The sequence below is a fragment of the Branchiostoma belcheri genome, unplaced genomic scaffold, assembly GCF_001625305.1.
Source record: "Branchiostoma belcheri isolate BF01 breed outbred unplaced genomic scaffold, Haploidv18h27 scaffold8, whole genome shotgun sequence".
Lineage (NCBI taxonomy): Eukaryota > Metazoa > Chordata > Leptocardii > Amphioxiformes > Branchiostomatidae > Branchiostoma > Branchiostoma belcheri.
Genome location: NW_017804464.1, coordinates 5,316,259 through 5,329,542, shown reverse-complemented (window position 1 = coordinate 5,329,542; position 13,284 = coordinate 5,316,259). Strand labels below are relative to the sequence as shown.

The 13,284-nt window shown below is 43.3% G+C and overlaps 1 protein-coding gene across 2 annotated transcripts; it reads left to right on the top strand.

Annotated features, from left to right (window-relative positions):
- The first annotated feature begins 5,750 nt into the window (after positions 1-5,750).
- On the top strand, positions 5,751-13,022 carry LOC109486122 (Krueppel-like factor 5). 2 transcript variants are annotated; one of them, XM_019789822.1, is made up of 3 exons: positions 5,751-5,964; positions 10,197-11,580; positions 11,947-13,022. In XM_019789822.1, the coding sequence occupies exons 1-3, from the start codon at positions 5,872-5,874 to the stop codon at positions 12,120-12,122; spliced, it is 1,653 nt and encodes a 550-aa protein (XP_019645381.1). In that variant the 5' UTR covers positions 5,751-5,871; the 3' UTR covers positions 12,123-13,022. The 2 variants fall into 2 exon arrangements, with proteins under 2 accessions (XP_019645381.1, XP_019645382.1); XM_019789823.1 differs by lacking the exon at positions 5,751-5,964 and adding an exon at positions 9,831-10,028.
- Positions 13,023-13,284: the final 262 nt, after the last annotated feature.

Genomic DNA, 13,284 nt, shown 5'->3' with positions numbered 1-13,284 from the left:
AGGTCTTTACATACCGATTGATTAGACCAGACATGATATCTTACTGTCCTTGCTCCTTCGGTGACACCAAATTTGTCACCAACTATTTAACCTGTCAAAACGGTATGCTAATTTGAAGACCTTGTCCGGCGCCGCAGGCATTTTACGTTCATTTCATAGCGATTCCTCAATTGTGGTATAATTTGCCGATTGTAAGATGTTCCCACAGCTTAGTTATTTCAACCGGTCCCCTCAAATTAAATAAAGAAATTGTGTCAAAAGATTGTACCCCTTATAAAGGTATGATTCCATGTGTTTGGAAGAAGCCACGGGCCAATATTTTAATGTTTGATGAAGGACATTGGACAATTTATCATAGGCAGTGTCAGTGATAGTTCACAAGGGCGCGAAGTCGTCAAAACCTTGGTGGTCTGCCCATGTCCTCTGTACTACATATATGCAGTTATTTCACTGTTTTTTTTTTGGGGGGGGGCACTTACTGTTTTGTCACAAATAATGGCAAGAAACGTAAAAATATAACTACCTATTGTTAACTGGTTATGCGCATTGATACGACAGCAGAACATTTTTCACATATCTTTTATTCTAGCAACATTGTTCATTTAATTTCGGATGTGTCGTGATGATATTTACGAGGTCTAACATTATCACATACTTACAAAAATAGATAATGAAACTTTATTGCAAATACTTGCCCGAGGGCAAATTGCAGTTACAAACAACATAGAAAGAAAATACAGTAGTATGTGAGACTATATCTACTTCTAACATTATACTATATTCTACAACATGACATGACACTAGTTTTACTGGGTTTGACTTCTTCTTTTTAGGCAATGGAAGACGAATTTACCCACTTCTTCTATAATATGTGGGTTCTTAGATTTTAGTAGTAAAATTGTTTTTTTTTTTTTTGTGGTAGGGAACGGTGGGGAAGTAAGGATAATTGTCACGATACGTGAGTGGTGTGTTTGCGTGCGTGGTACAACATGATAACATCAAGGAAACGATTGGCTCTTTACTGAATTAGCCACGGCGACAGACAAAAATAGAAGTTGATAGGCACTGAGAATGACATTGCAGAAAATACTGGGAGTGTGGATTAGTCATCATGGAATATTGTTACAGTAGTACATGGAGAAATAACATCATTGCTGGTGTGTGTGCTGTTGTTTATTTTGTGTCATTGTGTATATACGTGTGCGTGTGCATGTGTGTGCATGTGTATGCGTGTGTTTCAGTTGTGTGTGTGCGTGCGTGCGCTAGTGAACATGTATGTTTGAGTGCTTGTGCGTGTACATATCTGTGTGCATGACCGTGTATGTGTATGCGTGTATTTCTAGATGTGCATGTGTGTGTACGTGCGTGTGTGTGTGTGTGTGTGTGTGTGTGCTTGTATGCGTGCGTGCACGTGTGTATGTGTATGCATATAACATGTATATGCTTATGTGTATGCGTGTGTGCGTGCACGTGTGTGTCTGTGTGTGTGTGTGTGTGTGCATATGTATGCACGTGTGGTGTGTGTGCACGTATATGAGTGTGTGCTTTCACGTGTGGGATTACTTTCTGCCACAAACTTTCAAATATGTTTCAAAACCTCAATCGCCACACGGAAGCCGTCAGGCTCAGCTGACATAAATCATGACTCAGCTACACTCAGCACAATGTAACGTTATATCGTACCGCTGCGTGCCAAGTGTGCGAAACTGCTCTTTTCAGCTTCAAACCGTCAGAACTGAGTCATCGCGTTCTTCTCGAGTTTGGAACATTCCATTCAAACCCACACAGGTGACCTGGTGCAAGTGGTTTGGTTTTCTTTAATGCCCACGATTATGATAATGATTATCCTGGCATCTTGAGCGAAGAGAGGAAAATTGTGTAAAGTGCGTTTCCCAAGGTCACAAGGCTTGTGACTTGGCAGGATTCGAACCCGGACCTCTTGGTCTGAGCCAAATGCTCTACCGTTTATATACGCTTGTGACTTGGCAGGATTCGAACCCAGGACCTCTTGGTTCTGAACCGAATGCTCTGCCATTACGCATATGATATGCCAGGATTCGATCCCAGGACCTCTTCAGTTCTGAGCCGAATGCTCTGCCATTACGTATGTGACATGGCAGGATTCGATCCCAGGACCTCTTAGTTCTGAGCCGAATGCTCTGCCATTACGCATGTGACATGGGAGGATTCGAACCCGGGACTTCTTGGTTCTAAGCCGAATACTCTACTGTTACGCCAGTCACCACCTGAGTGGTTAACACGTACAAAGGTTCAGTGGCCCCCCGTGTTTATCTGTCAGACGACTCTGTGTTAGCTCAGTGCTACCCCGGGGCCTGATGACTCAAACTTTCCCAAACACGACCTTTGGCGGGAAAACAACAAATCAAAAGGCCGAGGATTTCATCATAAGATTGAAAACACAGCGTCTGCCGCCACAAGAATTTGCTGCCCCCCCCAAAAAAAAAATATATATATATATAATGTAATCAAGATTTCACTACCTATATTCATACATTCGTAAACATTGGTAAAATATATCGCCGCATACCTATAGTAGTATATTATATGCATACGATATTTGAACACCCTGCATTCGCCATAAGAACTTATTATGATACACAATGATAGCTATTTTTTCACATATCTTTTAGTTCTTGTGTGATACTGTGTGCTACAGTTTATCAGTGAATATACTGTGTTAAGTTCCTTCTTTTCTATGACTTGACACAAAACGGACTTTGCGGTTTTGTGGTTTATTTTGTGGTGACTGGTGACTGACAGGAAGGCTGTGTGTCAAAAAGGGGGAGGGGGGCAAGCAAGTTCCAAGGTCATCCTGTTCTATTTCTCATTCAAGAAAAAAAGAACAGTAGTTGTCAGTGTTTGACTTTCAACACCTGACAGATACCACCTTCGCTTGAGAACAACAAGTTTGGGTCTGGTTTATTTTTATCGACTCGACACTTTATACCGCTGGGGAGAATGAGTCACCAGTTAGTGAGAGTCACTCAACCCGCATATTTCTCACCTCGTTGGGTTCTGAAAAGGTCGTTTGTAGTGTAAGAGGGTCAACCTAAGTCACAAACATGTGAGAGGGCCGATATATGTGTCGTCAAAGTCTGTTCTATGTCTTATTGATTTCTGTATACATCTAAGACTAAAATCAGGCGATTCGCAAAAATGACAAAACGCATTCTTATCGTTACAAAGCGTATAAGTAAGTGTTCTTTTATTCCATAGTCATATCATGTTAAATGTACCCCTGCGTAGTAATGCTATTCAGTACTGCCTGTGATACTTTTGGGATATTTACTTTTAATAAAGTCATTTCAAAGCTACGAAAGGAAGCGCTCTGCCCGATACTGGTAGTAGCAAGAAAATAACCCAGTATTTATAAATTTATAAGGTACAGCAAGAAATACTTTTCAGCCCTTTGCAGTGAAGGTTTACATGTTGTATAAAAGCAATGTGTTATCCAGGTATGTATAGGATTTTCATATTTTTTTTAATCCTTCATATGTATATTTTAAGTCCTGAAAATTTCGCGGTGCCTTTATTTTCACCATGGCCTCTTACCGTGAAATCGTAATTGATAACCCGGAGAATATGTATTATATACTTCTTAATTCTACTGTCAAAGTTAATTCTACTGGAGTATAGAATTATTTCGACCACAAAACCTGCATTTCTTTTCTACCGTGGATCCGAATACCCTCCAAGCAGAGGTTTGGATTTGGGGTTATTTTTGGCGTGTTTTTAGGCTTTTTATTGGGGTTTCTTTTTTTCACCCCACCCAAAAAATTCTAGTGCAAAAAAAGGGATTAAAAAAACCTAAAAACACCCCCCCCCCGAAAAAAACCCAAACCTCTGCTTGGAGAGTAGAATACCAACCATTAAAAAGATAAATGAATTTACGGTAGCTCGTCCCCGGTAGCCTTAAATTTCATGTCGTTAAGTAACTGTTATCTCTCTCCACTGCGCAGGTATTTTAACGCTACAGTAGTCGTCCTGGGAAAATGTATCCGTGTCTCGGATGTTTACACCACAGCGGATTACAGAAGATTACGCGGACAGAGGAGATTTAGAAACAATTGAAACAAGCGTCGTTTTTTCGTGGGGTTGTGTGGCGTAGCGGCAGAGTGCTCGACTCGGAATCAAGAGGTCCCGGGTTCGAGTCCTGACATGCCACCGATCTTGTGCCCTTGGGAAAGGCACATTACACGACTTTCCTCACTTCGCTCGGGTGAAAATGAGTATTGTCCTGTAATGTATTTGTCCCCTGTGTCCCTGGCATTAATATAAGTTGAAAAAACTTGAGTGCGCCGTCACCACGTCTGGTGATTACATGTTGGAATACATTTTAAAAAACGTCGATTCAAGAAAAGAAGGAGAAGTAATTTATCTTTCTTTCTCAACAGCGATTTTTTTCTAAAGTTCTGAAGTTTTTCTCATTAGAAAAAAGGTAACTTAATTTGGACGCTTTTAATCAGTCCCGCTTTTGAATAAAACGTAAATGTTAATTGAATTTTGTTGTGTGGCGCTGTTAATATAAGTTATAAACTTGAGTGCAGCGCCAGATTGTCCTTGTTATGTGTTGATGTTTTGATCAATGAAAAATAAATAAAAATAAAAGGTAATGCTGTCACTTTATTGGGGTACTTTGGGTTTATTTCAAATTGCTCAACATTGCTAATTGCTAGTGCTTAAAGGCATGTAATGCTCATACTGTACGGAAAGTTGACTTGTTACACGTAGGTGTGAAACATACTTACTCCCCTTATCACAAGCTGACCTTAGCAACAAAAATAAAGCAATAATAAACAAAACTACCCTTTAACATGTGTTACCAACCATTACATCTTAAAACTAGAATGTGTTCGATGATCAAATTACTTCTTTTAACCTCATTGCTACAACATAAAGAAAATTATTAGTACTTTTACCACACAAAAAAATATTTCAAGGATAAAACCGAAAAAGAGCAGGTCAAAATGCCAAGAACCGAATAATTACATCTAAGTCTTCTTTCTTTGTCTCGGTTCAAGGGTAGATTAAAAAGCGAGGGAGGGACCTTTCTTTGCAATGATAGGAATTTTGGAGACGATTGTTAGAAGTAGGATATGGTATGTTGTACCTTCCACCCCCATATAACTGAATATCTACATGACATTTTACCTGTCCACAGACCCCTTCTCCATAATCTGCCCAGTCGGAAGGGTTAGGTAGGGGTAAACACTGCTAAGCCCCTTATACGCCGGGCTAATTGCATTTTTACGCCCCCTCCGTGCGTATAAATATACAGACGTGCCGTCAATAGAGATAAGAAAAGTCCCTGCTTCTAACATTAGCGGCCGCAATTCTTGTCAGGGTGTTTGCATTCGGCATGCCTCGCTTAGGACGGGTTTGGGTTATGACGTACTTGTGACGTCAAGGGGCAAAGGAGAGCCATTGTCCGCCATAGTTGTTTGGGTCGTTGCCATGGTGATATTAGTGCGGAGGCGGTGGGAGCTCCTCGCGCCGGGCTGACCGAAGAGACACTGACACGCCGCTCGCCAAACCCGCCGCGCTTTATATACTGTGCTAAAAATACGCACCAATAGGGACCTCATACATATGGACCAGGCTGAGCTCATGAATATTAATCACCCGTCCCTGAGCCAGACTTCCGATTGGCCAGCAGCCAAGCTCAACATTTACCTTAGCGACCAATAGGAGCGGAGAGAGGGGACGAATAAAGTGGAATACCCCTGTGCCCGCGAGTTTGTTTGTGAGGCTTCTTCTAGTGCACTTCACGGGATTGTACTCTCTTTGCCGCTCCTCGCAGGAATCGAACCAGCGACCCCCGTGTCTGCGAAGAGGGTTAGGCCAGCAGAGATGCCGCTTATGATGGATCCCCTGTTTTCGGAGGGCGCAGAGAGCCCGACCTTCAGTGACAGCTTCGAAGACCGGTCGTCGTACCTGGAACAGGTAAGAAGGAATTCCCATTGATTCATTTTAAGGGTCGCACGTCCCCATTCATAATCTCATACCTGAAGCTCGGGCGCTGCAAGCAAAATGGCATCGCCAAAAACTATCTCCGAAACACTTCTACCCTACTAAAACACTGATTAGTCCCAAATGATATTTATTCTGTTCCGTTTGTAGATTTTTTGGGGTACCTGTTTTACACAGGTAAGTCTACCGGCTGACATTTGACCTCTTTTGTGTAGTGGAATGCGGGGTTGCGAGGCCGGGGCACGGGGTGACCATGTGCTAGCTATCTCCTCCATGCCTGAGTTAGTCTGTGTGGGGATAACTGTTCAATACATAGGCATGACATGTTATACCCTACCACTGCGATGACTATCATTGCACCGCCCCCTAAGACACCCACCAAACGCTACTTTAACTATGTTAATATGACAGCGAACCTTCTAGTTTTGCGACATGGACGTCTGGCCATTTTGTGAACACAGTAGAATTCATTTTAACGCCAAAATTAACCGTCCCAATTCTTTCTGTATGATATTCCATGTTAATTGATTATTCTATAGGCATGACACAGATTTGAATATCCGTTCAGTCGCGGTGTTATATTTGTCAAAATTTAAGGTGACAGGTTTATAGATTTTTTAATACCTCGTGGTATGTTGGCACTCCCTTCCGACTTTTTTTTTTGCACCAAACTCAAATGGTTATTTCTTGAGGAAGAGGAACCTCTGTTGTTGAAATCTATCGGTGTCAAATTTAAAGGTCAACCTGTTTTTCGTGCAGTTCTGGAAAAATCCAGTAAGTCTGAATCATACTAGCGTGGTGAGAGAGACATACCATTCCTTAGCTAGTGTGGGGGCGTGGCAGTCGTTTTAACTTACACAGTCCTACAGTATAGTCCTAGTAGCCATTCTTTAATCTCCAAGCAGATCCCTCTCGGTGGCAAAAAGACAGTACCAAATTGGCCAGGCAGTATCCATTAGCCAGAGAAGGTCACCAGCCACCGACGGTGGGGGTAGCGACAAAAAAAACGGCCATATATGAAAAGGTAACGATCATTCCCCACAAACCTCTGCTTGGAGAGTAGTCATTGTTCACTTCTCAGCATTTTCTCATCAGTTCTTTTACGTCAATTTTAGAGAAAGAAGAAGGGAAAATAAAAAAAAAGATCCACATCAAAACTTCGTATTGTGACAAGGAGCATATTTTTTTCTGGAGTGTTGAATATCCATACATTGTCGTTACTATGGAAGTGTTTTTTTTTATTATTGAATGGTCGCGTTTCATGGAATTTTAGGAATCTGTGTGGTTATTTACCGTACAGAATTGATGAATCATGAAGATTACTTGCCCATGGGGAGTCTATGTATTACCGCGGGTTACTTTACTTTTTTCATTGCAAAATGAGTATAAAGAATGGCGCACAAATCTTCACCTATTTATGAAGTGTCTCTGGAGGATTTCTGAAGTGAGCCCGTCTGCTGGAAGTATGTTCACCTGTCTTTGATTATCCACAGGTGTTCCATACGGTTTCTATAGTCAAAGAAATATGTTTATTTTTCGGAATATATTGCAGTTTTTTTTATCAATTTAACAGAGATGTGTGTGGATATTGAAGAAAAGGGCTACGCTACAAAAGTCTTTGAAATATTTGAATAAGATATAGGGCAATATACTTGCTATCATTCAAAATTGGAGTGGAAACTAACAACGTGAAAGCATGCATTTTTTAAGCTGCTTTTCAGAAAATAGCACTAGAATAGAGTTATTTTCAGTCGCGTAACTTTACAAAATCCCTACCATGTTGCCACAGTACAGCGTGAAATGCCTTACAAATTTACGTACTTGGATTCACTTTGCTGTTATTTTAGCAAGACTTGTGCCTGAAATAACCGTAACATGTAGCGAGAAATCTGGCATTAATTCTTCTTCCCTCTCTTTTGGCAGATTGACTGCACATGTTACTAAATTTTTTTCTCCATGCTGAAGTTACGTCAACGAAAAAGCTTAAAAGTTTCAAAAACCCGAGCGTAAACGACGAATATAAACGTAGCTTTTCTTTTCGAGAGAGAACAATAACATGGGCAATTTGATTAACAGAAAACGGATTGTGGCAGTCTTTTAATTGCTTCGCATACTGTCCTGCTGATAGCTCCCCCTCCTCTGTTTTTTGTTTATTATCCGTGTATTTGTCACACTAACTGTGCCAAGGCGCTAAGAGTCATTAGAACATGCATGTCTTTTCGAGAAGGTCGCACGTACGTATACTGACTTTTTTTTCAACGCGAGTTCGATTTTTTTACGAAATCTTCCACCTGAAAAAATACGAAAAAACATAAACATCCAGTAGTGAAGCAATCGGCTTGAAAGTACAAAATGAAAGAAAAATAAATAAAAAAACTAGTGTACAATTAAAAGGTCCGCTTTTTATTATCTTGTAAACTATAAAAGTTTGTTGTCTGACTTTTGCAAAGGGGCGTTTTTTTTCGATGTTTTTCGAACTCCGGTCAAAATGACGTCCAGAACATAATGGCCCTGATTTATACCAGGTTATGAGGCCTATACTGTAGTCTCTTATCTTGAATTGCCGTAGTTTTATAACCCTCCTGGCAAGTCGGTACTTTTACAACAAATCCACTTGTTTTTGCCCACTGTGTGCAGGGTTTATAAGCCTTAATCTCAAAGCAGATCCCTTTCAGAGGCAAAAAGACAGAATCAAATTGTCCAGGCAGTATCCATTAGCCAGAGAAGGTCGCCAGCCAACGACAAAAAAAAGTAAACGTCCATATATAAAAAGCTAACGATCATTCCCCCACAGCTTCTGCTTGGTGAGAATATAAGCCTAGCTTTCAAGGTGAAAACTACAATTCAAGCAAACGCAAGGTCGATGAAACAACACTTGGTACGATACGAAGAACAAATAGACAATTTGCTCCTATCGTAAGGTACCTGTGAATTAGGAAAATGAGGTAATGCTAGTAATTGTATTTTACAGGAAATTATACCATTCACAGCCGAATGTCAAAATGATTTTTTCGCTGACAGGATTTAGAAGTCATTCCGTTTAGTTTACATCTTTAGCTGACTCCGCGCTTTTCTTTTCTTGTCGTCGGTCGCCTGACGTCAGAGTTGTATCTCGCGGTGTTGGAGTGTTGGTTTAACCCCACTCTAGCGACAGGTGAGCCCGGAAAGGAAGACGATTCGTACCGCCAAGCACGCGTACGAGAGCCCTCTTCCCGCCGGGGAGTGCCCTGTCATGTGTAGCGACCCGCGCAGCGCACTGTAAACTTAGCGGTACTCGGGGACATCTCGTCCGCGCTGTTCTGAAGTAGCCTCCGTAGCAGGCTGGGGGTTTGGTGGTCTTCGCCTGTTTTCTGATCAGCTCAGTTCTAAAAACGGGGGTAATTCAACCAGGCCGGCTATGTGGTCTATATGCAATCAGAAAATGCCCATAAAAGCTCCCATGAAGACCCCCCAAACCCCCAGTTTTTGGCATGCTATGGAGGTTAGTTTTTAAGAGAGTGACGCTCGCGAGCATGCAGAGATCGTATCGACATCTTGTCACCGTAGAAAAAACAAACAAAAGATGGTAAATTCCTAGACATTGCGACTCGTCTTCAGCAATGCGCGGTGTAACTTAATAACTATAAAAACATCAGGACAAAACGGTCAATTTTAGGTTTTTATTCGACATTTGCACGTGTTTTGGCCACGTTTTAAAAGATTAGTTTGTCCTCGGTACGGCAGGACAAGGATACTTGTACAGGTTTTATGCAAATGCTCGCAGGTAACCTGCTGGTAGACAAGTCAAATTGACGAGGAGACAATGATTGTCCTTTCACAGGTCACTAGACAACTCCGAGCGCTACACGGATAAAAACAACACTTGTTGTTAGCACTGCGCAGGCGCTCGGATGTTCGCTAGTCCGGCGGACAGAGACAATAGTGTGTGCGCAGTGAAGCGTGTTATTTACTGAAAAGAGAAGTGGGGATAATTACGGAGGAATTTGTGCGTTCTCCCGCTCCCCTGTACTGACGCAGCAGCACACCTTTTGATGACGGTGAGCCGTCCCATTCACCGCTAAACAAACGGCTCCTCCTGTCATATATTAGTCCATTGTGTAGACCAGCGGGGTAGCGAGAGCACGTAGTCTGAGCGGAGCCTCACAACAACAGTGTATCTTACACCTTTTTGCTCAGACCTGACCTGACTCGTTTTTCCGTCGCAGGTGTGGCTGGATATGGACAGTCTGTTGTACGAGGACGTCCCGCCATTTGAGAGCCCGTTGTACAAGTCTGGTGTGAGCAGCGCGTCGCCGAGCGGAGGGCTGTCGGAGGACGGTTGGAGCGACCCCGAGACAGAGCTGGGCGTGACCGGTGGAGAGTACAGGTGTGAAGTCATGTTGAAGATCAAGAGAGAGGCGGACGACGAGACGGTGGCCTGCGAGAGGCTGAGGAGAGAGTCTACCGACGCGGGATCGCCGGCCTCGCCGCAGTCCGCCAAGTTGGAGAGCGACGCCGCCAGCGATTCCGGGATCTCATCGGCGGGTGGAAGCGTCGCCGCGCCCGAGCCCTTCATGCCGTCGAACCTCCCGCCGGCCCACGAGAACATGAAGCGGAACGTTCTGCAGACGGCATTCAACAGCGTCCTGGAGGAGATTTTCAACGACCAGACCAGTCAACTCACCGAGACCACAGATCTGATCCAGAAAGCGCTGAACAGTTGCGACATGGAGGGACAAGACATGGGGGCAGGCGGCGCTTCCCCCGCGTCAGTGGTGCCCAACCCTCCCCAGCACATCCCCAACACAAACACCGCCTTCACCGAGCAGAAGACCAGCGGGATACCGCAGGATCTCAGCGAACTCTTGGATTTCGACTTCATCCTAAACGCCGGAGTGCCACAGGGTACGCAGAACAGCTACCCCAACGCGACGTGGTATTCACACAACTTCCCGGGCGCGTTTTCGACGGCGCAGGGACACCAGCAACAACACATCCCGACGTCGCAGGCTTACAACAACACTTCCGCGGCAGTGCCCAAGACCGAGGGGATGCTCCCAGTCAACTACTTCACTCAGTCGCAGCAGCAAGGCCAGAGGCCCAAGCTCTTGCCCCTCTCCCAACTACAGAAGCTCAAGGAGCTACAGGAACTGAGTAAAATCGCCAGCACGCGACAAGGTCGTCAGGCGGCCTCCTACCAGCACCAGAACATGTCCCCGCCCACCACACCGGAAGGCGAGCTGGCCTCCTTCGGGGCGCAGCGCCACCCAACGCCGAGCAACGCCACGGCCAACAAGGCCTGGGGCGTCATCAACTTCCCGGCGTCGTACGGAAGACAAGGAGTAGACAAGAACGGACACCCGATGTCTCAGACCATGCACAACATGCACAACATGGTCATCACGCCGCCCTCCTCCCCGCTAGTCGACCTGCTCGGCGGCGGTAAGACCTGCGCCTCCGTCGTAACCCCCGAAGAGAAGCCCAAGAGACAGCGGAGACGGTGGGCCAAGAACAACGGACAGAAACCCACGCACACTTGCCAGTACCCGGGCTGCGGGAAGGTCTACACCAAGTCCTCCCACCTCAAGGCGCACACGAGAACACACACAGGTAAGCCGACACACATTTCTTACTCGCAGTGCGTGGGTGGTGCATAGTTTACATTCCGCGGTACATTACAACCACATATTGAAGTAGTTGACTTGAATTGAATCCCTTTATTTGTTAACATACACTTCATCGTGAAAGTTTTCTTTGTAGAATGTAACAATTGTTAAAATGTAACACCTTGTACGATACATTTCCAAACACGATTTTAATTTCAAGCATAGTTGTCTGTCTAACCATGGGTAATTTTGTTACGTAATAGAATTCAAGCTAGCAAGGCGGTTCAATATCAGAAGCTTGTCATGACTAGAATTCTTCCTCTATGGTGATTCCTGAGTTAAACTTGAATTTCTTGTTTTGTTTCCTCAGGTGAGAAGCCATACCACTGCAACTGGGAGGGCTGCGGCTGGAAGTTCGCCCGCTCGGACGAACTGACGCGACACTACCGTAAACACACCGGCGTCCGCCCGTTCCAGTGCCAGCTATGCGACCGCTCCTTCTCCCGTTCAGACCACCTCACCCTGCACATGAAAAGACACATGTAAACATAAAGCAATCTTTTATATATTATCTATATACATATATAAATATTATATATATATTCATATTCGTTTTAAAAATAGGACTCCATTGTTGAATGCCATTGTTATGCCCATTACAAAAATTGTCTACTTGCCTTTTTTTAGCAGACACCGTTTTAGGTTATTGTCGGTAAACTGAAAGTTTCAGTTGGACTGTTTTGTTGCTGTCTCTGTCGATGCCTCTATACAAGATGCTTGATGTCAAAAAGCTTTTATACTGTGGAAAGTTTTTGTCGTTGAAAAGATGTTGGTGCTTAAACAACTTAAGAAATTAAGGAACCACTACGACAAGTGTTGAGGCTAGAGATACCCGCTACGCTAAGTGCCAAAAAAAAGGAGAGAACTTTTTTAAGATTATGAAATTATAAAAAATTGTGAAAAGACAATCATTTTTCGGTAACCCCCCAAAGATATAATGCAATATACCAAACAAGTAGGAAAATGTAAATGTACAGCTTAGAATAAGTGCAGGCCACTATTGAATTTTTAAAAAAGCTTTACTTCTATTCACTGCTGTGTAGATAGACTAGTGTACAGACTGTAAGTCAATATATATAGATATTTCTTAGAGCTTTTTTTGTCTGTCTCAGGAAGTTAATTCCGTGAACGAGCCATCTCTTTTTACGTTTGGTGACGGGTTTTAGATCGACTTTTAAGAGAAAATACCCTTCTGTAAATAAGACATGCAAAGCATTGTAAAGTGTTTAGTTGGCGATTAAGAAAGAAAACATCGGAGAGAATAAAAAGTTTATTCAGGTGCTACAACTCTTAAAGGCATCCTAAAGTTTCCTTTAACTCTATAAGAAAAACAACAACAAGTGGTGTTGGAATTTGTTGATTTGTACATTCAATATAAATGTTGTCATTTTTTACCTTCGCCAAGAAGGTTATGTTTTCAGGGGCGTTCGTGTATGTGTGTGTGTGTGTGTGTGTGTGTCTGTCTGTCTGTCTGTCAACACTATAACTTAAGAAGGCCTTGATGGATTGTCTTGATACTTGGTAGGTAGGTAGATCTTGATGAGACCTCAAAGTGATTAGATTTTGGACCCCCTAGCGGCTTGTTATGGTACTGCAGCTGAACTTCCGGTTTTGATATCTCATGATCTAGACATGCTATGGTGATGAA

Bases quoted from the DNA above. Each gene is read 5' to 3' on its own strand.
- LOC109486122 (XM_019789822.1), top strand. From the start codon at position 5,872: ATGCCGCTTATGATGGATCCCCTGTTTTCGGAGGGCGCAGAGAGCCCG. The intron at 5,965-10,196 runs GTAAGAAGGAAT...TTTCCGTCGCAG, and splicing joins GGTCGTCGTACCTGGAACAG to GTGTGGCTGGATATGGACAG. The intron at 11,581-11,946 runs GTAAGCCGACAC...TTGTTTCCTCAG, and splicing joins GCACACGAGAACACACACAG to GTGAGAAGCCATACCACTGC.